Source organism: Glycine soja, chromosome 5, assembly GCF_004193775.1.
Source record: "Glycine soja cultivar W05 chromosome 5, ASM419377v2, whole genome shotgun sequence".
In the NCBI taxonomy this organism is placed as follows: Eukaryota; Viridiplantae; Streptophyta; class Magnoliopsida; order Fabales; family Fabaceae; genus Glycine; species Glycine soja.
Window position 1 is genome coordinate 34,568,326 of NC_041006.1, and position 26,275 is coordinate 34,594,600.

At 31.8% G+C, this 26,275-nt stretch overlaps 4 protein-coding genes across 4 annotated transcripts; 2 read left to right on the top strand and 2 right to left on the bottom strand.

The window, feature by feature from the left end:
* The first annotated feature begins 221 nt into the window (after positions 1-221).
* Positions 222-6,834, top strand: LOC114412697 (polygalacturonase At1g48100-like). The gene is made up of 7 exons (XM_028376696.1): positions 222-735; positions 3,569-4,105; positions 4,569-4,736; positions 5,012-5,056; positions 5,164-5,371; positions 5,473-5,554; positions 6,029-6,834. The coding sequence occupies exons 2-7, from the start codon at positions 3,641-3,643 to the stop codon at positions 6,531-6,533; spliced, it is 1,473 nt and encodes a 490-aa protein (XP_028232497.1). The 5' UTR covers positions 222-735; positions 3,569-3,640; the 3' UTR covers positions 6,534-6,834.
* A 2,988-nt stretch (positions 6,835-9,822) lies between these two features.
* Positions 9,823-11,130, bottom strand: LOC114411530 (1-Cys peroxiredoxin). The gene is made up of 4 exons (XM_028375179.1): positions 10,955-11,130; positions 10,678-10,826; positions 10,397-10,540; positions 9,823-10,295 (listed from the first exon to the last, which is right to left on the bottom strand). Exons 1-4 carry the CDS (start codon positions 11,070-11,072, stop codon positions 10,050-10,052), a joined length of 657 nt encoding a protein of 218 aa, XP_028230980.1. The 5' UTR covers positions 11,073-11,130; the 3' UTR covers positions 9,823-10,049.
* Positions 11,131-15,365: 4,235 nt separating this feature from the next.
* LOC114411531 (probable E3 ubiquitin-protein ligase ATL44) lies at positions 15,366-16,262 on the bottom strand. Its single transcript, XM_028375180.1, has 2 exons — positions 15,702-16,262; positions 15,366-15,617 (listed from the first exon to the last, which is right to left on the bottom strand). Exons 1-2 carry the CDS (start codon positions 16,061-16,063, stop codon positions 15,575-15,577), a joined length of 405 nt encoding a protein of 134 aa, XP_028230981.1. The 5' UTR covers positions 16,064-16,262; the 3' UTR covers positions 15,366-15,574.
* A 4,669-nt stretch (positions 16,263-20,931) lies between these two features.
* LOC114412698 (lysM domain-containing GPI-anchored protein 2-like) lies at positions 20,932-24,159 on the top strand. The gene is made up of 4 exons (XM_028376697.1): positions 20,932-21,789; positions 23,232-23,352; positions 23,461-23,648; positions 23,806-24,159. Exons 1-4 carry the CDS (start codon positions 21,108-21,110, stop codon positions 23,940-23,942), a joined length of 1,128 nt encoding a protein of 375 aa, XP_028232498.1. The 5' UTR covers positions 20,932-21,107; the 3' UTR covers positions 23,943-24,159.
* The last annotated feature ends 2,116 nt before the right edge of the window (positions 24,160-26,275 follow it).

The window sequence follows — 26,275 nt, forward strand, 5'->3', positions numbered from 1 at the left end:
ATTTTTTTCTTTGTCTATCTTTGTTTCTTCATTTATTTCATTACACTTTTTTTTCCTTATTCTTCAAAAATAAAGACTAATAATTTTAATTTTTCTATATCTTCTTTCTCTTGCGATTATTTTTATTTTATTTTCTTTGTATAAAATAGTGTTGTAGCTTCCATAGTCCATACTAGTACATGAATCTCTCTCTAGCTATCTGTCATGATTCATGGTGACACTACTAGGGCCAGGGCTCATGAAGCAAAGAATCAGTAACTTCAAGAGTGAAGCGCGTGCACGTGTGCACATGCCACGTGTCAAATCTGAGAACCACACACTGGCAACTGCTACTGTATCTGTCAGGGCACAAAAGTGTTCACCTTTAGAATCTCTTTGATCACAAACTTTTTCTTCTGTTAAGCTATCCATTTGTGTTTATGTTTGATTTTGGAATTCTCCTTTTTTTCTCTTTATCACACCCGTGAGACTGCACAAGTGACAGGTAGTGACAAACATGGATGCATGCATGCTAACACAATTCCACTTTCTCTCTGTACAAATCTTACCCTCTATAAAACCGTCTTCACACACAACTCAAGTTTCACTGAGCTACTCGATCGATCATTCTTTTTGCACCACAATTTGCTTACATACACTAGTCACATATTGCACGTCAACTCCATTGCCTTTGCATGGTTAGAGAAACTTCCCGAACTCACAAAGTTTGAGGAAAAAACACACTCATATAATCAGGTGAAGTCACAAAGTCCATATTGCTCTTTCAATGTCTCTTAATTATTTTATTTGCTTGAGTTGTCATGCAAGTGATAGATATATAGAACCATAGAATTGAGTGATCATGATATCTAAAATGGGTCAATCCAAGTCATATTTTGGAATCTTTTAAAATTTTAACGTGGTAAAAAATACACACAAATGGAACTAATTATATGTAGTTGCAATTTTTTTACCATATACAGCTATATATAGGACCCTATAAACTAACCTTATCATTACAATTACTAATATAGTTACGTGCCACATGCAATATAATTCAAACCTTACTTTGTATATATCATTCTTTTTATTTGTATTTTCTTTGGACATTTAATCATATACATGACTTGATACCACCCGTGAATGGGTTAAATCGATTGTCGCCCACCTAATATATGCTGCCTACAATTCCTTGGCTACAAGGAGCTAAACAACAACAAAGAGTCACGGGATGGATTGCTTTTACATCAATACCATATTCACCCAATTTGGTACTTATTTTTAAATTCTTTTCTGTGCCAAACTATTAATGAATTATCGTTCTCTCAAACCCTTCTACGTGTTCACTTGTGAGTGGAACTTGATCATGCCACAACAGAACAAGCAAATATTACTATTATAGTATAACAATGTGAATGAGAGTGCAATAAGATAATCCAATTTGACGTGTGTGATGCCTGAATTGCCTTAACACTTCATAGAATGCCCTTAGGATGAGGTCATGTGTGACACATCTTTATTAATCCGCGGAGAGCAAGTTGATTAATTAATTTTGCAAGCAAGAGGAAGTTTCTATTTCATAATATGAAAAGATATGTTTAGTTCAAATTAGAAATTGGTGGTTTTGTGATGCACCAAGAAAAGTTTATAAGTTGTATCATATATATGTCCGTGATGCTTTGTTTTCTTGAATTGCTCACAATCTGCTACTGTGTACTGTAATTTACAGATCTGGTTCTATTAACTTATAGCTAGAATACAAGTGCAATATCTTGTTTACTATTGGTTTCTCAGAATCCGAAGGTGCGTGCAAGTGCAAACAATGGTTTCCTCTTCTCAGGAAAAACTCACAGAAAAACATCTTACATGATTGGACAAATAGATTCAAGACGTACACCGGCCATTTTTTAGAATGACCGGTTTTGCTTAGTTTCTTGGAAAATACAATACTAGGGACATTTGATTCTTTCTCACCTATATATATTATAATCTTACCAACCCAACTGCTCTTATTCCGCTAAAAGAGCAAAGAGAAAAGCCCTCTTATGCCAGAAATTTAATAAAGAATGACTTGTTATTTTTTGTTCAACTTAATGTGAGTTTAGCTTCACCTAAAAAATACGCCTTCTTTTAAAGGGTCAAATATATTTCTCGTCTCTTTATTATAAAATGACCTATCATTCTTTTGGTTTTTACCTATTAATATTCTGTTATGGACTAATTATAGCAGTATCATATCTAAGAATCATAAGAGACAGTTAATTAACTTTTACAAGCAGACAAAGACATCTTTCCACGTCTTTATTTTTGTTTTTATATTTCCTCATTAAAACATCTTTAGTGATAAATTTAAAATTAAAATTTTAGATCACTTTTTAACACACCTCATCATATGTATGTTAGTGTCATCAGGTATCATTGAAGATCTCATAAGATTTTCTTTTCCATTCCCCTTCCTCTTTCTTTTTTTCTTTTTTTCTTTCTCTCTCCAACTTCCCCTTCCTCTTCCTCTTCTCTTCTTTTCCTTTCTCTCTACCAGGTTCGAGTACCCCTTCCTCTTTTTTTTTTTTTTTTTTATTTCTCTCTTTCCTCTTCTCTTATTTTTTCCTTTCTCTCTCTCATGTTCCAGTTCCCCTTCTCCTTTTTTTTTTCTTTCTCCCATTTCTTCCTCTCTCTGTCGCACTTTATCTCTGGTCAGAGATCTTGTGAGTTCTTGTGGAAGAATGAATTGTCCACCTTGGAGATCTTCTTGTTTACTCTAGCCAAAGATCCTCGTTAAAGATGCCCTTCGTCCTCTTTCTACCTCCTAATTAGTGCATGCAACATGTCAGAACTGTCAGTCTATGTAAAAATATTTCATTTCTTTCTTTCACAGCTGAAGCGGGAGAAAATTTAGATGAAAAAATAAAAAAGGAAAAGAAATAGAAGTAAGTATAGTTTATTTTTATGGTTTTTTTAAAGTAAAATATTAAGTTAACATCCTATTATTTTTTTTATAAATATCATATAATTATCTCAAATTAAAAATTAAAAATTTATCCTCATTTCTTTTTTCTCTATACTAGACTAAAACTACTTTACCTAAAAAGTCCAATTTAATTGGTTAAACAAAATACATAAATTATTATAATTTTTTTATACATATTTTCGATTCTTAAGGAAAAAAATAACTCAGCAAAACTACTTTAACTTAATATCGAGATAAAATTTCTATTTTAAGTAAAGAAGAACACAAAAAAGTATATAAAATATTTAATTTATTTTTAAAATTTTATCAGACAAATAAACCCTGCCAGCGTTACTGGACCTCCAAAAGTACCTTTAAAACAGTTTCCTTGACACCCTGGCACTTTTAACCAACATGAACTCAACACGTGGCATCCTTATGCTTTGAGCATTCTCTTGTTCCATATCATACTAGTTTAATTTCCAGTATAAATAAGTGCTAGTCCTTGCTACACCAATTTGCTAAGACTCCTCTGGATATGCATTAGCCCTTACCCATAATATTCTTGCTTCTTCTATTCCACTCTCATCCATTTATCTCCAAAACTATAAATTCTGAACTTGAAGCTTTGTCTATTCACAGAAACAACTTAGAAGCATTTTGTGGTCATTGGCACATACACAAGAGTGAAAAATTCAAGAACTTTAAACCCTCATGGATCTCATTCGTGTCTTTTTCACTCTATGCATCACTGTGATACTTTTGAACCATAATTTTGGAAATGTGGTGGGAAGATACCACCATCATACTAAGCAGAAGAAAGTTTCCACTGCTCCTGCTGATTCTTCAACTGAGCCAGAGAAACCTTCAGTTCCACCCCCTTCTGATTCTCCAAGTGTTCCTTCTGACCCTTCGGCATCACCACCTTCTAATTCTCCAAGTGTTCCTTCTGACCCTTATCCGAAAGATAACCAAACTTCCTCTTCTGACTGTGTTTTCGATGTGAGATCCTTTGGGGCAGTTGGAGATGGCTGTGCTGATGACACACGTGCATTCAGGGCAGCATGGAAAGCAGCATGTGCTGTGGACTCCGGGGTTGTTCTTGCTCCAGAAAACTACATCTTTAAGATCTCTTCAACTATTTTTTCAGGTCCATGCAAACCAGGATTGGTATTCCAAGTAAGAATGTGTGCTTATTGAATGTCCATGTTGATCACATCACTTTAGTTATTTTGTTAGAGACATGAGAGAAGTTAATATTAACCATTCATCCTTATACATAAGGTTAATGGTATATTTGGGTAGATTTCTTATAAGGAAAGAAAATAAGAAGAAAAAGATCAAATGAATTTCTCATAAAATTAAAATTAACTCATGTATAAACTTTTTCATATAGTTTTTTAAAAGATTATTTTTATCTGATGCGCTTATTAAAAAACACATTGTATCTTTTTTTTCTTTTTTTCTCTTACAAGTATTTATGTATAAAAATTAAGATTATTTTTACTTAAATCGAATCTTGGCTGTCTATATACGATTGAATGGTCAAAATTAACTTTTCTCAGTCTGGCGTGGTCCTTGTATAGATATAGATAAAGATAAAATATATTTCACTTTACTAACAAGGTAGAGAAATAACCAGGTGGATGGAACACTAATGGCACCAGACGGGCCAAATTCGTGGCCAGAAGCAGATAGCCGCAATCAATGGCTTGTATTTTATCGACTTGACCAAATGACTCTTAATGGTACAGGAACCATAGAAGGGAATGGAGACAAATGGTGGGATCTCCCCTGCAAACCTCACAGGGTAACCATTTTGTCTTGTCGCTAATACAATCATTGGCACTATAAAAAAATTAAAATTAGTGATCGAATAATTTATATGTAATTTTTTAAAAATCCGTCACTGAAACTTCTGTCATATTAAATTTAGTGATGAAAAAGCAATTTTTGTTACTAAATTTGATCACTAATTCATTGTTTTTCTTTAGTGCATGCCATTTTTCTTTCAATTTTATTGTTTCAGTTATTCAAAGTTGAATGGAACCATACTAAATGCTACTTGAAATATGGCACTTTCAGGGTCCCAGTGGAAAAACTTTGTCAGGGCCATGTGGCAGTCCTGCTGTAAGTAAACTAAACCCAACTATTCTTGTGAACTCGGCTCATGCATTTAGTTATGTATTTATAAATGTCTTACCTTTCTTTTTTTCTTTTTTCTTTGTTGTTTATAGATGATACGGTTCTTCATGAGCTCCAATTTGAAGGTGAATGGGTTGAAAATTCAAAACAGTCCTCAGTTCCACATGATATTCAATGGCTGCCAAGGAGTACTGATCGATAAGCTCTCCATTTCTTCACCAAAACTCAGCCCCAACACCGATGGAATCCATGTAGAGAATTCCAAATATGTTGGGATATATAACTCCATGATAAGCAATGGTAATGACTATATTGCAATGTGCACTTTCCCTGTGTGGTATATTGGTTCTACATTTCACTATTTCTTACTTATGCCAGATATGTTCACATGATTTTAACAGGTGACGATTGCATTTCAATCGGACCCGGGTCCTCAAACGTGGACATTGCTGGTTTAACTTGTGGTCCTAGCCACGGGATTAGGTACATTGTAGAATCTTCTTTATTGATAATTCACAAAAATAACCACCAAGTGATACTTTTTAGTTAGCCATAGTATGAATTTAAAATTTATTTACAATGCAATTAGCTAATAAAAAATCATCATTAGTGTAATTTTTAAAAAATATTATAAAAACCAACAAATTTTATTGTCATGTAAACTTCATTACTATTATACTAAAACAATTTGAGAAGGCAGGTGAATGAAGAGAGAGTTTGAGACTAGTATGAATTTGAACTTACTCTAGTTTTCACTAGAACCATGAAAACATTTTCCATGATTTTCTCTAGTTTTTATTTTCACATGAGTCCAAAGGCTACAAGTTTTTTCCAACATGGTCAAATGCATATTTACAACACAATGAATTGTGAAACAATTGCAACACAAACTTTTCCCCTGATGCTACTAATTTCGGCATGTCTCACTAAGCTTAGTGCATTGTTTTCTTTCTACAGCATAGGAAGCCTTGGAGTGCACAATTCCCAGGCATGTGTGTCCAACTTAACAGTCCGTGACAGCATCATAAGGGAATCAGACAACGGGCTCAGAATCAAGACATGGCAAGGTGGAATGGGATCAGTGTCAAGTCTGAGATTCGAAAACATCCAGATGGAGAACGTTGGAAATTGCATCATAATAGACCAATACTACTGTATGTCAAAGGAATGTCTAAACCAGACTTCAGCTGTGCATGTGAATGATGTGTCCTACAGCAACATAAAGGGCACCTATGATGTGAGAACTGCTCCTATTCACTTTGCTTGCAGTGACACTGTTGCCTGCACAAACATAACACTCTCTGAGGTTGAGCTTTTGCCATTCGAAGGAGCATTGCTGGATGACCCTTTTTGCTGGAATGCTTATGGGACACAAGAGACCTTGACTATACCTCCAATTAATTGCTTAAGGGAAGGTGACCCTGAGACAGTGGGCGATCTTTCAGAATATCAATGCAGTTAATTAAACATCTTGCATTAAATTTGGTGCCATATAGATAGAAATAGAAGATATATTATATACTATCATATATACTACACGTATAGAGTCTAGATATGTATCCATTATTATGTGTTGATCATTGCGGTCCTCTATATTTATCTCTTAGGATTCGTCCCTATTTGGGTGTATTATTCCCATATTGTGCGATGAGATGCAGAAATCAGTCTCTTTTTTGGGCCTACACTGTAATAACTTGATTGAACATTTATATATTTATATGGCTAAAATTATATGCGATTTTTGTCGCTAAATTTCTTTTTTTGCTAAGGATTATAATTTCTACATGGTACCAACATTCACTTCTTAGCATTCGTGGTACATTAAAATGTGTTTTTAGTAACAACAATAATATTCACTCGTCTACACCTTATCGATCTCTTTTTATTTTTTTATTTTTCTTTATATGTTTTTCTTTTTGTCATATCACTAACACTTGTTATATTTTTTTACTTTTCTTTCTTCTTTTCCTATTTCTGGCTAAGTTTATACACCTCCTTTCATTCATGACCTGTGTAACCCATCCGTTCAATGTGGTATCTTGCATTGTTTGTTCTTTTGTTTATTTGTTTGTTTCTTTAAAGATAAGCAATTTTAGGTATTTGGTATTGCTACATATCTTGCGTTGAAGATTGCTCATCGCTTAACTGATTAACCTTACACTCATAATAACGTAACCCCAGCTGGCTCTAAACTATTTGATGGAGAAAAAAAAATAGTCCTGTCGAAATAGAAATGTAACCCACTCTTTGACGACTTGTCTTATCTTTTAATTTGTTCTTTGGCTTTGGTTCCGTTGGCCATCACATGATGTATACATCAGTTTAACTCATGTGGTGATGGAGCTAACTTGAGCCTAAAAGAATATTCATTAGCTATAGTTTATATCATCATATTTTTTTTTATACATTTGCATTTTAATAAAAAAAAATCAAATATTTAAAACAACAATGTTAATGCATTAGTGCCAATTAAATTTATGCATGTAAATTATTTGAAATCAGATTGTGTAAAATCAGAAGAAATTAAATATAAATTCAACATCTATAAAGTTAAGAAAGAAAAAGACGTGAAAGTCAATCCAAGATGAGAGAAGAAGTGGAATACTCCGAAACAAACACATTATTGACCTTTTAGAAATTTTGATTGCAACGAAGTTACTCAATGTTACTATAAGCAGTTTTTAGTTTTGACATTAAATTAGTTGTTCAAAAATCTAAAATGTGGATTTCACTGTGTACACGAGAGAGTTTTTCTTACTAAGCTCTATGTTGACACTATAAACTTGGATATAGAAGTCCTAGTTTTGAAGTTGTCTCTCTTAATAGCATTTAGACAAACCCAAATCTCTAGCAAAATTCATTGATCACTTAATATAATTTCACACATAAACAAATAAACAGAAAAATAAACTAATTAACAGTGTGTGACCTTATAACCTGACACAAAATAAACTTGACCTACTTGTATGATAAGTTAAGCCAAGACCTTTAAAATTGACTAAAAGTATCAAGTAATTATTGGTTAAATTATTCAAATGGTCCTTTATTTTTATTTTATTTTCTGATTTAATCTTTTATTTTTTTAAAAGTTGCAAAATAATCTCATTTATTAAAAGTTATAAAATGGTTCCTTTTATTACATGTTTAACGGATAATTTTACAACTTTTTAATAAATAAATTATTAAGTTATAAAATGGTTCCTTTTATTACATGTTTAACGGATAATTTTACAACTTTTTAATAAATAAATTATTAACTTTTAAAAAATAAAGTACCAAATTACAACCTAAAATAAAGATAAAAGACCAACAAAAGTAATTTAACCTAAATATTTAATTGAAAAACTTGAACTTTAAAAACTAAAATTCATGAGGTGCCACAACTTCCGAGACTAGGGGCCCATCTTCAAGCCTAACTAACAATAAATTAAAGCCCGGTTGTTTTAAAGTTATATAAAATTAATTTTAAATTATTAAACACGACATATATTTAAATTAATCTTAACGAGGAGTTTACATTTAGATGTAAGTTTTTAATTATATAAAAAAATGTGAGCATTAATTTTTGCGGTCCAAAATAATTTAAACTATAAATTTACATTTAAGTGTTTTTTTTTTTACAGAAAGTGTATGTTTTTTCTTAAATAATTCGAAAAATTAATTTAAATTAGGGACCAAATCAATCAATGGCAAACGGGTTAAATCCAGTCATCGAGGTTCTTAAATATACTAGACTATACAAGTTATCTTCATACCCCCACTAATAGCTTACTAGAATTGCAATTCTCAGACCTCCCAAATGTCATGTGATGCAGATGATGATTTGAAACTAGAAAGGTTTGGTTAAAAAAGGATTATTTAAAATATATATATATATATACACACACATTCCAAATCTTTATACTATGGAATGGAAGGGAATGTTTTCTCCAACCCCTTTCAACCTTTTTTTTTATAAAAAAAAAGGTGAAGATGCCAATTCAATTATAGAGTTGATTGCCCCTGCACCTTTGGTAGTGATTTAGGCTACATAGCAGTCACTCTGTAGTGGAATTAATCTGAAAATTTGCAATTAGATGAACTGTGTGCTTTATCACCCCCACCCATTGCTTATAAAAAATTTGGAAGATTTTTAATAGCTTTACGTTGTTGATTCATATCTCACTAGCTAGGCACTCTTTATTATGGAACCATAAAAGCTTTTGCAGCCAAGAGTTTGGAATTCCGAGTCTCGACTCTATAGTCTGGACTCTAAGTGAGTAATTACTTACTAATAAATAAGACTTACCTGTTCATTGCATTTTCTTCTTACTATAATATTTCAAAGCAAAATGCTAAAGGATGCCCTGTTAGAAAAAAATGGAGGTATAAATTAAACCATGAACGAATTGCATAAAATTATTATAATTCCTTTATTGTGATCCGTTCACCATTAATGGAAGCAGCAGTTGATAACACACTAGAGGATCCTCAATGAGAAGTTGTTTATACATTATTCTCTGGCAATCGACCTCTTCTTACAGTATCAATCTGCATGTAAGACCCCTCTTGGTTTATTTTTACTCCCAGTTCAAAAATGATATGTCTTAGCATTTCGCCTGATCAGCCTAGATTGCTAAGGAATTCATGCTTATAACTCCATGTGATAATTCGGTTAGTCACTAATTTACTTTCATACTCTCCACAAAAGGTAAGATTGTAAGAAATTTATGACCCCAAAAAAGTAATTTCACAGTGGAGGAACAAAATAGTTAAAATTAAAACTTATAGTTAAGATTTTTACAGCATGATATAACTGTAGACATGGAGTCCACATCAACAAAAAGATACATTAAACTGTATATTCTTATATATAACAAAACAAGCAGTGCTACAAAATAGTGTACTTTAACAAGACATATATATAGTTTGATTAAGGTTGATTGAACTGAGATTTGGCATAGCTGAAGAAGGTTCTACTACTTGAAAAAGAACATCATCAAACTTTAGTTAAACGCAAATACTCCTTCTTTGATGGAAGATCCACAGTCTCGAAGCCTTTAGGGAACATTTCCTTGGCTTGCTCATTGGTGACACCAGGGGATATGACAACAGGGTCCCCTGGCTTCCAGTTTGCTGGGGTAGCAACCTTGAACTTTGAGGCCTTCTGCAATGACTCTATCACCCTCAGCACCTCATCCATGTTCCTCCCAGTTGTTGCAGGGTACAGAAAACTTAGCTTGATCTTCAACAATCAACCCCCAAATTAAATTAATTAACATGTTAGACCCAAAAAGACAACAACTGCAAAATCATTCATTTACTTAGTCAAAGAATAAGTTGCACCTTCAAATCTGGGCTAACAATATGAAGAGCCCTTGAAGGTAGGTTGCCAACGGAATCTTTCTCATCAGGGTCAACCATGTTGAGTTGCTTGATGATTTCTCTCTTGGGATCAGCAATTATTGGATAGTTCACCTTCGCACCTGGCTGCAACCAAAGGCAAAGATCATAATCTATTCATCTTAGATTTCTTCTTATATAGTTAATTATATGCCCTTTTGATTTGTTCAATTGTCTATAGTTTAGAAACATGAACTATAGTGAAAAGTGAAAAATAAACTCACAGTGTAGGCTTCAATGTCTTTGATCCACTCATTGTGGGATTGTACGTCATCACAAGATAAACCCAATAACTTCACTCCTCGTTGATAAAACTCCTTAGCATACTGAGCCATCTTGCCAAGCTCAGTGGTACAAACCGGGGTGAAATCACCTAAACATACATTTACAAATTACAATCATGCATGCATGAGAAGAAACATAATAGTAAGAAGAAGAAAGTAAGTAGCCAACAAATATAGATATAGAAAGAATAATTAATGTTTAAAAGGCAATGAGAACCTGGGTGAGAGAAAAGGATGGTCCAGCCATCAGCACAGAACTGATGAAGGTTGATTTTTCCTTGGTTAGTTTCAACTTGAAGGTCAGGAATAGTGTCTCCAATGGTAATGCCTGGCATTTTCAACGCAACAGCTGCAGAGAGTTACCTGAATGATATTCAAACCTTGCTTTGTGTCATGGATATTAGATTAGAACGTGTGCAACTGAGATTATAAAGAGAGGAGAGTTGCTTGCATGAAGAGAACGTGGCATGTTCGTGGCTATGGACGTGACTGTGCTGTTGCTTACATGTCATTCAACTCTCACACTATTCTCCACATACACACTACACTACACACTACGACCGTTTTTTGTTCTCACCATTTGATTTTTTAAAATAAATTTCTAAATTTTCTTCTTTCCACTAAATTTTGTTTTTGAGTGATCCCTTGTTTCTGATATAACTATAAGGTTATAATAAGTTGAAAACATATATGTTTGCCTTCCAGATACATATATAGATTGAAGTATTTGGAAGAAAAAAACACTTCATTGAAATTTTTAACTTTAACTTTTTCACTTTGTTGAATTTTATTTTCAACAAATTAATATGACATATTTTATTTTTTATTTTTTAAAAATTACAAATTTTATCCAGCAAAAAAAAAAATAATGTTAAAAAAATATTTCGCTGCCGGAACTTGAACCAGTGTCTCTCGGATGAGAGCCGAATACCTAACCAACTAGACTACAAAGAATTATAATATTTGCTTTCATAAAATACATTTTGTTCTACTAAAACAGAGTCATCACATCACTGCCTCATAAAATTCTTATGCTTTTGGTCTCGTAAAAGTTAAAGTTAAAGTGATTTTACTTATTATGACATCTTTGTCTTACCTTTTGGCTCCGTTGCTTGTGATATCTGCTCATGGTTTTTTGGTTATGCTATGGAATCCTAGCTAGTAGCTAGTTTGTTGGAACCTGATTTTGGGTCTTTGTCATCTGCATTTGGCCATTATGTCAGTTATAGACTTATAGTGTGAGATTGCTTCAATTTCATCATTATTGGTGACTATGGTGGGCTCAACCATTTATCTTATCTAATATGTTTTGATAGAGGTGCTAATTAGTACAGATAACTGTAAATTTAAATTGATTTAAATAGATCCAAATAATTTAGATTGACTTCTTTATGTATTTAGATTAAAATTGAACCGTATCGATCAAAATCGGTAAATATTTTTAGAATTATTTAGTTTGATTTTAAATACTATTAATATTAGGACTCCAAGTATTGAAATTACAAGTGTTGAGACTACTAGTGTTACAATTTTCTAAGGTATTACTTTTAGGTACATTGTTATTTATTTCACTTTTTTCATATTTATTTTTTTTGTCATGTTTATAATATTAATGGATCATATTTTATTCATTTGTTTCAATAAATTTGGTTGTAGTAAATCTAATTACATCAAAACTTATTGCAAGAAATTAGTTTGTAGGAAATAATTGTAATTCAGACTATTATGGTGAATCTCATCAAAGAATATTTTGTGTTAATTTGTATTAGTTTATCTTAGAATATTACGTTGATGGTAGTAAATGAATCAATTTTACTACTGTTGGATATTTGATAATATTGTGTTAATTGTATTGAATATTTAGATAAATCATGATACAAAATAATAATTCTAAAAAAAATATCAAATTTAAATAGATAACTCGTTAACCCAAACCGAACCAAATCATTCATAAATAAATTGAGTTGGATTGGGTTTAAAAAATTATAAAAACTAAATCAAATCAAACTTATTAAATTTAATTGGGTTAGATCTTGAATTTCATCAAAATCGAACTAAAGTAACCCGTACAGACTCTTTTGGACAAAGTAAAAGTAGTTGATAAGTGGCAACTTTTGGTGATTGCCTTTCATCTAATTCGGATGTATATTGAGGATTTTGTTGTTTTTATGCTGAAGTCACCAAATCTTAATCAACACAAAGTGACAGGATCAATAATGTGGCTTTATCACACACTTAGATGTGTCGGAGAGAATATTCAGTTTGAGAGGAATATGTTATGCATCACATGTTTATTTACTTTGAATTTAATTAAAATATATTTGTAGTGTGAAAAGGAATTTATTTTGTTTTCATCATAAAGTATCATTATCATATAACATCAAATAGTTAAATTTTGTATTAATAATTTTAAAGCTTAAAAATATTTTTCATATATGAAAAATAGGTTGTTTTTAATTTATTATCTAAAATTTATTTTTGGTCATCTACGTACATGAAAAAAATTTATATTTCAATATAGTATTTGTTAAGTGATGACGTGATAGACAAAGTGTCACGTCATTAATCCTAATCACTAACACATCAGTATCATGTCATTTTTTCTTATTTAAATTATTTTAAAAAAAATTCTCTTCTCCTTCTTCCCCTTATTATCCTTCTTCCCGTTACCAACAACGAAGTAAAGGTGAGTGTGAGTGAGTTAGTCCATAAACTTGAAGACATTTTCTCTCATAACTAGACCTAATCATGAGATTGATGATTTCTCTAAGGTCCTTAACGGCCTTGGGACGCACCAAATCGATGAACAAGTTGTCATCGAGGCTAACGGCGTAGTTGAGGAAGCAGCTTGAGTCAACCTTGTTGAAGCTTTGAAGGGGGAATCATCGATTGTGGCAGCGCCGTTGTGCGAGCCGAACAAGAGCAAAACCCCCCTGATCAAGTTGTAGCGGCTCATTGCGTTGGGGATCGTGTTGCAAATCAACACTTGTCGAATCTCCTCCTTGAGTCACGCCATCTCGAGCTGAATCACGTTCTTGGTGTGGTCCACGATGACTCGGACAGTGCGTCCCTCGACGGAGGACAATGGTGGCGCGATCAAGAGTTGCACGATCGAGAAGAAGGGGAAGGGGAAGGAGAAAATAATTTTTTAAAATGATTTAAATAATAAAAAATGATGTGACATTGATATATTAGTGATTATACTTGATGAGGTGACATTTCATTTATCACATTATCACTTAATAGAATGAGACTAACGACATGTATTACATTAAAACATAAAATTATTTTTTAAGTACGTAAATGACAAAAAGTGAATTTTAGGTAATAAATTGAAAATGAGATATTTTGAGATATGAAAAATATATTTAAGTCTAATTTTAAAAGTTATATATAAAATAATTTCTAATTAGTTTTTAATTTTTTTTAAAAAATTATTATGACAATGTATCATAATTAAACCCATTTATATTTATATATAAATTAATTAACGTATATATTTCTTTAAAACAAATATTTTATACAAAATTAAAACATATAGTTGTCCATTTTATTTTTTTATATCTTTTAGAATTGCATGAGATAAACTAATATAGTTATAAGAATGAGTTGCTGACAAGTTACCTTAGCCATTTTGTTGCCAATGATGCAAAGCATATATTTGTCCCGTAGTGAACCATTAAAATGGAATCTAAATGGGTGTTTAGTGCGTTCTCATTTGAGATACACATTTAATGTAAAATCACATTAAAATAAAAATAACTATTAATTGCGTTGTAGATCTACTACATCTAGTCATGTCCAACGTGTTCCCAGACACATTATACATCACTTTCTATATATGTAACCCTTAAGCTGGAGAATTCTTGAGATGTGAGGATTTTTCTTAATCAGATTATAAATTATTTTTATTACTAATTGCTTAGTTAAGTGAAAAATACGAATTGATTTCTTGAAACCTTAGAATTATAATAAGGAATGAACAATAAACCAAAATATTGCACAGATTAAGGGGAAAATATTGTAAATTTTCATATGAAAATTAAAGTTACTCAAAAGTAGTTATAGTAAAAAATGAAATGAAAGAAGACTCCAAATGAACTTTATTTACATACTCAAAGATTGAAGTGATTAGTTGACATTTATTTGCAATAATAACAGGCACCCTGTTAGGATCAACTGAAGGAAAACATTCAAAATAGGGTTGTTGTTTCTGTTTAAATTGTCAATAGTTGATATACTAATCCCTCCGAACCAACTAAATTAACATTTTATATAACCGTCGACAACAAGCTAGAGTATTTTGCTTAATCTGATAGTAATAACGTATTCAAAAGCCAAGATTTTATCATATAATATTACAATGAGGTTAATATGATGATATATGGACACGATTCAATTTTTGTCTCGGTGTTTCTGCTCAAATTGAAATTTTACTCAAATTACACCTCAATCTTTTTTACACAAATAAGTTGTGCCATCATAATGATCAATTAAGATAGCTACTAAAATTGAGAAAATTTAAAGGAGAACCAGGTTTATATATATATATATATATATATATATATATATATATATATATATATATATATATATATATATCCTGCATTATAATTTTACATATATACAAGGCTTAGAGATAGATATACTAGAAACAACTAATAACTATTTAAACAATGCCATCACAAAACATTAAACACATAGATCAATTAAGTTAAATTGTTCTAACTTAATCAAAGGTCTTGATTTTAAATTCTAAATATGTAACTGCGTTCTAAATATGTAACTGCCTTGAATATTCAGTGAAAGAGCTTTGTTACCATATAGTAGAGGATGCCTACTGTAAGGAGTGAAGAGAATCATTTGACTTGAGGAGGTGCCTGCAAGTAGGGCAAGAAGAGTGAGAGAGTAGCCACTTGTCAATGCAAACCACATGGAAATAGTGATTGCACTTTGGAAGGAACCTTATAGGGTCCCCATCAGAGAACTCAGCCAAGCAAATGACACAAGTACTAGAATTAGGTGAAGAAGATGGAGAAGAGGCAGCAGAAGAGTGTGTAGTGTAAGTTGAGGTTGGCAAAGCCACCATTTCCTTTCTCTTGAGGCCAGAGTTGAGCCTGCGTGAAGCAATCCATTGGCGAGGCTCTGTGAAGACACGACAAGCACATTGTAACATTGTGTTGAGGCCAAGAGCACACACAAAGGCACATAAAATTGCTGCCAAAAGGACCATCCAATCGAATCCACCAACTTGGCCATCACTTATGATGGGGCCAAAGGGGGGTGAGGGAGACTGAGAGAGAGAGGGAGAGGGAGTTTCAGCCATGGTGATGGAGAAGTGATGAGGAAATTATTAAGAAAGTGGGAGACATGGAGAGGACGACACATAGGTACAAAAATAATACACTAATTAATTAGCACCAAGGGAATGTATGTATTGAGGCCAAAGAAAAATATATGAATGCAAATGTAGATACGGTGGTGTGGCATATATGGACATGTCATATATGCATATGCTTACTTGATAATCCACTGCTATCTCTTCCTTTTGTATGTGCGCTTCAAAGGAATAAAAAAGCAAGTCATATATCTTCATTTTGATTCTCCTTCACTCCTGTCATATCATTCTAATTTTCATATATTTTGTGTCACTGTAATCGAGCTATTGTAACTTTTATTAAAGAGTTTAAGACCATCTCCCACAGAAGTTGCTCTTGAATTAGCACCTTTGACTGCAACTCAAAAAGTAATACAACACCGTTGGAGAGAACTCTACTTTTGTCTCATAGAAAGAACGGTTGTTGTGCAAAGAAACTGCATTTGTTTACTTTTAAATGGTCTTACAAAAATTTTAATCGTGTAAAGTACTAAATAATGGAGCTCACATAAGAATTTGTTTGAGTTGGTGCATTGGAGTAAAAACTTATCTGAGTTGTTTGAAATACTAAAAATGATATGGCATTCCGGAAAAATGTGAGAAATCATAAAAAAAAAATTATTTTTAGCGACCATAAGAGTTATCCCGTTAAAGTTATTCTAATGATAATATATATTGTTGTGTAAAGTGATTTTATATGTCATCCAATAACAATTTATCATATATATATATATATATATATATATATATGATAATTATGTTAATTTGTATAATAAATTACTTTAAAAATTAAACTGATTGTGATTTTTGATTGAATGATAGTCATGCAAAATTATTTTACATGCATCAATATTAAACTCTTTATTAAATTAAGTTTTATAAGATTTTTTTTTATTATTCTAAATAAGAGGGAAGTAGAGAATTTTAAATAAAAATAATTGGTTATATAACAATAGTAATAGATAAGCAGGAAATCATGTGATGTGAATAAATTAATGTATATACATGTGAAAGATAATTTTTATTTTTTAATCTAATTTTTGAATTGAATTAGGTTAATGATTATAGTTGAGCTGATTAAGTTATTCATATATGTCTAATTTTTGGCATCAAGAGATATATTAGAAATCACACGTTAACTAGAGATATGAGAATATATATATATATATATATATATATATTGAGAAAAAAATATACTTAAGTTTTTTAAAAATAATTTATGATTTTTTATTTCTTTTATTAAAAATGAAATAGAAAAATATTTCCTTGTTTTTATTTTTGCTGCTAAATGTGAATTTTATTTTTGTATGCTTAATCAAATTCTTTAATCTTTTATAAGAACAGTTTTTTTAATTATTTTAGAAAAAATAATTTTATTTATTATTTGTCTTAATTTTTTAAGATTAGTCAATAATTTATACTAACACACCAACCTTTTTTTTGACTCAATAGTAAAAGTTAATTGTGATCGAAGAGGATTTTTTTTGGTACATTTGAAAAAAAAATTGGTACATGATCGCTGAGGAATTTACTTATATGTTATGAATTTACTTTATATAATTATTAGCTTATCACCTAAATTTTTCTTGTGATAATTCTTGTTCTTGATTAAAGCAGAAAAAACCATATTATGAAGAAGTTTTGATGTGATGGAAGTGATAATGATTGAGTCCACTAACGCAGTTATCTCTTTATTTTCCTTTCGAGTTGCCGCTAGTTGTGGGGCAAGAAAAATTTTCGTTTGATTGATATCACTTGTCTTTTAAGATAAAGATACTTTTGGATTTTGGCTTAACCTTTTCTTGGAATCATATTAGAAAAATAATTATATATGACTTTTTCGCCGATATTTTTTACATTTTTTTATATTTATTTCTTTACTACATAATTCATTAAAGTCACTTACATAGACGTTTCATTTTTTCTCTCATTATAACATTAATATGAAATATCAATAGATTTCACAATTATTAGTATATGTTGAAAAATCTGACCATATTTTGTGAATTTTTTATTTTAATTACATTTTCCTTTTTTATTCATAAAGTTTGGATTCTAAATTTTATTTAAAAAACTTGAATCTATTTGGACTACCATTAAGTTAATAGAAGTACATTATGCGAGACATCATAAGAGAACTCAAATAAAATATCAAAAAAATCTACAAATATTTATAGATATGTAATTTTTTGACAAAATTGCTTTGATAAAGAGAGAATTAGGACATCTTTATTTTTCTAGTTTTGTTTATTGAAAAAAAAGTGTATTTTAAATAATTATTAGTACTATTTGTACTTACAATTGTTGACAAAAAAAATATACTTACAATTATCGATAAATACACATTTCTAATAAAACAAAAAATTTGAAAGATGTTTTTTCTATTTACTTTTGCAGAAATTCCATAAACTTAAATAAAATTAAATTTTGTGTACAAATTAAAATATTAGTAATGATTAGTATTTTGTTTACAGAAAAAAAATCATATAATTGCATTCATAATAAAAGAGAAAATACATGTTGGAATCAAATTAGAAGCATGTTGACTAATATATAATCTAGACATTCTTGCTAAGACATAATTACATAAGCGACTTAATTAGCTTGTGTGTGAACATACTTAACAAAAAAGTATTAATACTAATACCATTACCATTCTAGTAACAGTATTAGTGTTAAAAATACTATTCCATAAATTGAAACTAGATGATGATTGATGAGTGATGAGTGATAAATGAGTAATAGTTTAAACTATTAGATTGATTATGTTTCTTTGTTGGGCTTTCCAAAACTGAAAAGCCCATGTAATATATTTGAGAAGGTTTTTCTGTTTTCATTTGCTTTTGGGTTTCTGTTCACTCCCTTGTCTAGCACAAAGCACACAATTACATAATGCACCCCATTATTGCTTAATGCATCTCCAAAATTTTTAATATCCCCTTTTGTCCTCCTTCAAGAAAACCCTAGTCACCATTGACGCACCCAAACACCACCAGCATGTTGTCAACACCAGCCTATACAGTACCACATCACCCTAGCCTCGCGGGCTGGACTCTATTACTCTCCCCATGTCTAGACCAAACTCTTGTGAGCACACAACACAACAACAGAAGGCGAAGAATACGATGATGAAAAATAAAAAAAATGATCAACCCTTGATGCTTAATTGGCCTATGAAACTAATTACCAGAAATTTTGTTTGAACACTAACAAATCCGCAATCAAGTCGATTAAAAAATAGAAGATTAGAGAATTAAGAAGGGGTTTAAAATTAAAATCACTAGAAGAGATAGAGAAACTACAATTAGAGGTTGAGGAGGAGGAAGCATGAGAAGACAAAGCTATGTTTCACTATGAACCACTATCAAGATAGTTAGTTTATCCTAACAAAGACCGTAATTTTCATCAGAAACGGAGAAACTCTCCACCTAGATGGCACATGATGTCGTGATTTTACACGTTCTAATTGAAATTTCATGTGATATATAACATTCTCATGACTTGAAATAAAACGAGAATATTAATTTCATTAAATTATAACTCAAATGCGACTTTTGTGTATGTTGTGTTGTGCAGTCTAACATACTAATTTTCTTTGTTTCTGGTTGTCTTTCATTCTTAAATCCTAGGTGAAGGTGACTACCTGACTGGGAAGGCGATGTTTTTAAAATTCAGCAAAAAAAAATAAAATCTGACCGGGAAGGCGTGTTTGAGCAGCAGATGACTCCAGTCAAGTCCCTATCTTGTGAATATATTTTTCTAGAGAAGATTTGAACAGACAAAAATAAATAATATATCATACCTGGTCCACAATCGTACGTGCTTTAGGTTATATTTATCCATTTCAATTTTTCCAAGCATTAAATTACATAACAATACAAAAAAAAAATAAAAATTATCAAAACCCAGCACCAAAGATTTTACAAAACGAATTGTTTTTTTATTTTTTTTATTTTTCCCCGTGCAAATTCGAAATATAGCTCGAACCCATTACTTAACGGGTCTTTACGAATACCCTTACTATTCAGGCACAATGATTCCCTTAATATTCATTCTTACAGTGTAAATTTATGAAAACTTAGACTATATTAAGAGAGGAAAAATCAAAACAGTCAAACCCCCATGTGGCATACAAGTCACCAAAAGGGTTGAGCTAGGGGCGGCGCCCTTGCTTGAGTTTTGACTTTCTAAAGTTAACTTGCGTTTATACCTTATATTTTTTGTATTTTCTTAATGATTCAAATAAATTTATTTTGCAGGACTTTTTTTTCTTCTGTTTTTTTAAACCCATAAGTGAAAATTTAACCTGTTGCACGTTCGTATAATGTTATATGAGGAGGTGTCCATGTAACCATCTATATTTATATTGTGTTTGATTTACAAGATAAAAATAAAAAAACATTTACAAAATTATCATAAAAATTATGTTAATTTATGAAAAATATAATAATTAATTTAAGTTAAGATACGAAAATATTTTATTATTATTTATATAATGACATATAAATAAAATATTTGATGTTTTAATTTTTATTATATATTTTATTTTTTATTTAATATTTTTTAAACAATAAATAAAAATAGGATTAAAATAAAAAAATTAATTCACTTTAAATTATATTAAATTGAATTAAATTAAAATTTTAAATTAAACTGATTAAATAAGAAATTAACAAAATTAAAATAATTAAATTAGATAATTTTTTTCTTAAAAAACAACACATCCGTGACATCCCTAACAGTGATTATTTCTCTCTCCTGCTGAAATTTTCATGTAATGAAATGAAGAGGATCTTTCCTCATTTTCTGCCGCACCACACGACACGACACGACACTTGTGTTCAAACCATGACTTGTATGCAACCAAGACACCCCCAAATTAAAGTCACTGTTTCACAATTCAGTTCATACCAACTCATCACTATAAAAATTGCAAGAGCCCCTCTGTCTCTGTAGCCATTCTTTTCCACCACAAGATAAGAAAAAAGAAAAAATGTTTGCAGGGAAAGGGGCTGTTTGGTTCTCCAGAGCGGTGGCGTTGGCAGCAATCGCGGTGGTAGCTTGCGTTGGGCTTACACAGGCCCAACCCGAGGCCAGGTTCAACTGCAACAGCGCGAACATCCCCACGTGTCGCGCGCTCATAAGCTACTCTCACCCGAACACCACCACCCTCGGCGACATCCAAAAGCTCTTCAACGTGAAACACATCCTCGACATCGTGGGAGCGAACAACCTCCCAAGCAACGCCACAAAAACATACGCGGTGGGCCCCAACGAGGTTGTGAAGGTCCCTTTCCCGTGCAGGTGCAGCAACAACACGGGACTCTCGGACCGTGTTCCGCTGTACAGGATCAAGAAGGGGGACACGCTGTACGGCATCGCGACGACGACGTTCGCGGGTCTGATGAAGTGGCCGCAGATCCAGGTGGCCAATAACATAGCCGACGCGAATAATATCACCACCGGGGACATGCTTTATATTCCGCTGCCGTGTAGCTGCGACGAGGTGGGTGGGAAGAGTGTGGTGCACTATGCGCATCTTGTGGCGCCGCAGAGCACCGTGGAGGGGATTGCGGAGGAGTTTGGTACCACTCAGCAGATACTGCTCAACCTTAATGGGATTTCTGACCCCAAAAATCTTCAGGCAGGGCAGATTCTCGATGTTCCCCTCCAAGGTACTTACCGCTTTCAACTCAATTCCATTCAATTTCTTTCCTTCTTTCTCAAATGCATACTTTATTATTATAATGAGGCCTTTTTCTTAACCTTTGCAGAAGTAATTATTGAAATGTAGGTAAAATAAATTAATGATAATAATATGCTAAAACTAATTTATAAACTTAAGCTTTTTATAAAAGTACTTTTCTTTCAATTTTGGGTTGAATTGTGAATGTATACTTGCTTGAATCATCTTTTAAAAAAAACAAATTACTTGGTTGAATGGACTTGCAAACATCTCTCACAAATGACTCTTATAACACAACTTCAAGAAGCATCAGTCTGTCCCTCGTATGCACCTCTAGCAGTACATGTAAATTGTCTAATTTTTCATAACGGTGATTAGACAAGAGGAATTAATTAAAAAAATACAAGTTCAACTACTTAATTTAAAAAATTAGGACCTGCGTACTAATAATAATAATAACTATTATAATAATACAATTACCTACTTGCTAGGTTAAATCTAAATTGGTAGAAACGATTTTAATTGTTGTTCTTTCGTGTCATGATGATATTAATTAATAGTGTGTTTGCCTTTGCGTTCTCTTAAACGCGACGTAAAAACAACTCTTTCCCTATATTTTTTCCATTCAACATGATTCTAACGCGTTTCCATGCTATAATTCATCAGGTTAGCCTAATCATAGAGAGATTGGGTATAGAAAGTTTGGATAATTTATATGAAAATTTATCAAATCTCATTATCATCATTCTACGCTCAAAGAAAATAAGCACGCCACCTCCTGCTCCATTATGTGTTTTGTCAATGTACCTAGTACCTAATTCAACAGGTCAACAGAAGCTCAGAAAGTTAATCTATTGAAAAGACTTTTTTTTTATTTTTTAATAATTGATATTTTGAAAAAATAATACTCGATTGACCAGATTCTTATATATACTAGATTATCTGGTATAAAAAATTTAAAAAATCATCTCAAACATTTTTCTTTTCTTTTGCAATTTCTGGATTATTATATAATGATTTTTCAACTTTTCATTTTCAAGAATTTTACCATTCTCAAATAAAGAAAATTAGTTGTTGCTCCTTTAAAAAAGTTACATGTATTCTTTAGTACTATTGGTGCACAATATTCTTCGTGTTAAATTACGACTTCTAATCATAAAAAAAAATCTATTATTGTTATATAAAACAAATAAAAAAGACTACTAAAAGGGTGATATAAGAGAACGTAAAATTATTTTAAATCTTTTAATAAAATTATCACCAGTCAGAATATGACTATTTTAAATACCTCTTCTTTGAATAATTCTCTCAATAAAAAATGTTTGGTTCAATCCAATACGAGCAGCGTGGAGCTTTGTGTAATAGCCAAGTGACATAGATGATAGATATATATGAATATGTTGGAGTGATTGAATTTGTTGGTTGTGGCAGCTTGTTCCTCGAATGTGAAAAATGATTCATTGGACTATCCCTTGCTTGTCCCAAATGCTACTTACGCCTATACTGCCCATGAATGCGTCAAATGCAAGTGTGACTCCAGTAACAATTTCATGTGAGTGCCTCCCTTTTTTGTTCACACATGTTAATACTATTATTACCCTTTTAATTTGATTCCTTGTTGGTATTAGTTTTATTGAACATGTATTTGGTTTGTGTTTAGATTACAATGTGAGCCATCCCAACTCAAACCAACCAACTGGTCTGTTTGCCCCTCTATGGAATGCTCAGCCAACGTCTTGATTGGCAAAACCATTTCCTCAGATTCCTGCAATCGCACAACCTGCGCCTATACTGGTTATAGATTCCACAATATCTCTGCAGAAGCTGTAACTGAGAACACTTGTGCTGGTTAGTGACTTAGTGCAAACAATGACTTGAATTTCTTGTTAATTTGTATCAAAATCGAGCGTAAAAATTGGTTCATATGCATATATATATATGGTCAATGACATTACTGACAGACAGCTAATGATATGCTTGGTTGTTTCTGATTGTGTTCAAACAGTGCCGCCGACTCCGAGTGGTTCAGGAGGATCAACTGGTTCTGATTCAGGAGCGTCAAGGACCACCTTGCAAGGCTTGTTTTGGAGTAATCTTTTCATTGTCATTCACTTTGTCCTCTTTCTTGTCTATGTTTTGTAGTAAAATAGAATACCCTGCACTTCCGCAGCTATTTTTTATAATAGATTAGTCCACTCTGTAATTTGCTGAGTTCAGATAGATTGGTTCGTGTTGTGAGTGTTGCAATAACTGAACCTTTTGTGTTTTTCCTTTGCAATATTTGTATCTTAAATAAATAAATATGTTCCGAAGAATAAGAGTGATGTCTAATCTATTTTAATGTGATTAAAATAGTTCAGATATGCTTTTCCTGATTTGTTTTTCTTTTACGATCTATGGAACTTGAATTCAGACTCATCCGATAATGCAATATAATATCAATTAGAATCGTACAGTTCCAAAGTGAATCAAACTAGAAACTAGGATTTGCCTAAAAATAAATCATGTGCGGGCTAAATTTTCCATAAATCTTCTGCATTTGTTGCATATTTTTGTTGCTCCTCATTTTTGTTCAGTACGAGATTGGCCGCGTTACGTATCAGAAAATGGTCTGGCAGCAAAAAAAATTTGCAGTTTGGTTCTGTATAACAATCAAATTACCAAATTTTGTCCGGGCACAAATTACTGAAATTTAAACTAGGAAAAGGCAGGGGGAAATATGGAAAATTGATAAGATATTTTTTTACCAGCTTCTTGTAAGTAAAAATAAAAAATAAAATTCGCTGGTTCTTCTAAGAAAGAAAATCTAAATAGTCAACATATTAATGGCATCCGTGTCAGTCCATTATCAGTTTATCACAGTTTGACTACATTGAATTGCACACTTTTGACTTGAGTGTGTTGATCACAGTTAACCATAATGGAGTGGAGACTTACCTAATATCAAGTTGCTCTTGTTTGAAGTCTTTTTTTCCATTATTATTACCATTTAGTCTCTTACCTTACATTAAGTGTTAGGTGAATATGTTGCCTCAGCGAAACGCTTGATGGGAGGACCTTTAGCTGTCTTTGTTGTTCTTTCTTTCACTATCTATCTTCCCATTCCCCACAACCACAACACAAGCACCATGGCCAAAGGCATTGGCTGTTGCTGTCACACCATCAGAATTATGTTAAACTATAAAAATAATTTTGAACCACTAAGATGGCGGCTCCTCACATGTTGATTCCTTCTGAAGAACTTTTACTCTTAATAAACTAAAATTGAATATGATTAAATATAAATAAAGCATTACGTTTTCCCACTACATAATTGTGGTTGTTCCAAATTTTACGCTATTATTATTATTATATGGATTTATATTATAAATTTTTGTTTTGTACATTAAGATGATTTTTTATATTGACCACATATAAATTCATCAACTAATTATAATTATAAACTAAAAGGTTTATGAGATTATGACTAAAGTACTATCCATCTCTTTTTCTATCTCACGTGTGAAAACGATGGTTGCTGGTGTGGCAGTTCAATCCCTACTGTCTGGGCCATTTGACCAATAACAGATTTTTTTCAAAGCTTAGTAGTGGTCACATATAATGTGAATCCACCTAGATCTACATAATCATGGTTTCAATTCCAGCAATTATTTATGGCACACCTACTAGATTATGCTCATCTTCAAGAAAAATTACGACAATTTGATCTCTTATTCTTCATATCTTTTATTATGGTGATAAGTGAAAAATTTTATTATGGTAATTTTGAAAAGGTGATAAATGAAGAATTTTATTACAGTATTAAGGATAAAAATAAAAAATGATAATAATAATCTATAAGTTATAAACTCTAACACCATAAAAATACCACAAGCTATTAAGATGAATTCATTTATCAAGTATCTGTATTTTATTCAAACAACATTATAATATATGCTGGTCAAATAAAATATAAATGAGTTGAAATAACTTGCCAAAAGACTCGATCTCACTGTTCATTACCAGAAAATAAAATTTATCAGAAATATCCTTTGGAGCATAACCACCTCTTATGGCCAGCACATTCTTTTCAACAGATTAGGGAATCCAATTAGCTAAAACTCTGATCTGGCTGCCCTTCTATTAGTCTGCACCAATGACCAAACAAGTGATGAAGATTTTCAGGGACAAAAGTTGCAAGTAAACTTGCAACCCATTTCCAAATAAAAGAACTAAATATTTTCATTGGAAAATACTAAACACCCCTTCAAAACTAGATTATTGACAAAATCAGATCCATCATCCATACCTATCCGTATGTGCTTCCAACCTCATGACTTTGTATGCACCTATGTTTTCTCAAAATAGTAACATCATATGCAGTTTTACTTCTATTTACTTCAGCTTTAGAAGTGGCCATAAATATCTCTTATAAAGCGAATTAAATCATACTGCTCTCCAGCAGAAATCTATCCAGGAATGACCTAAATAGAAAC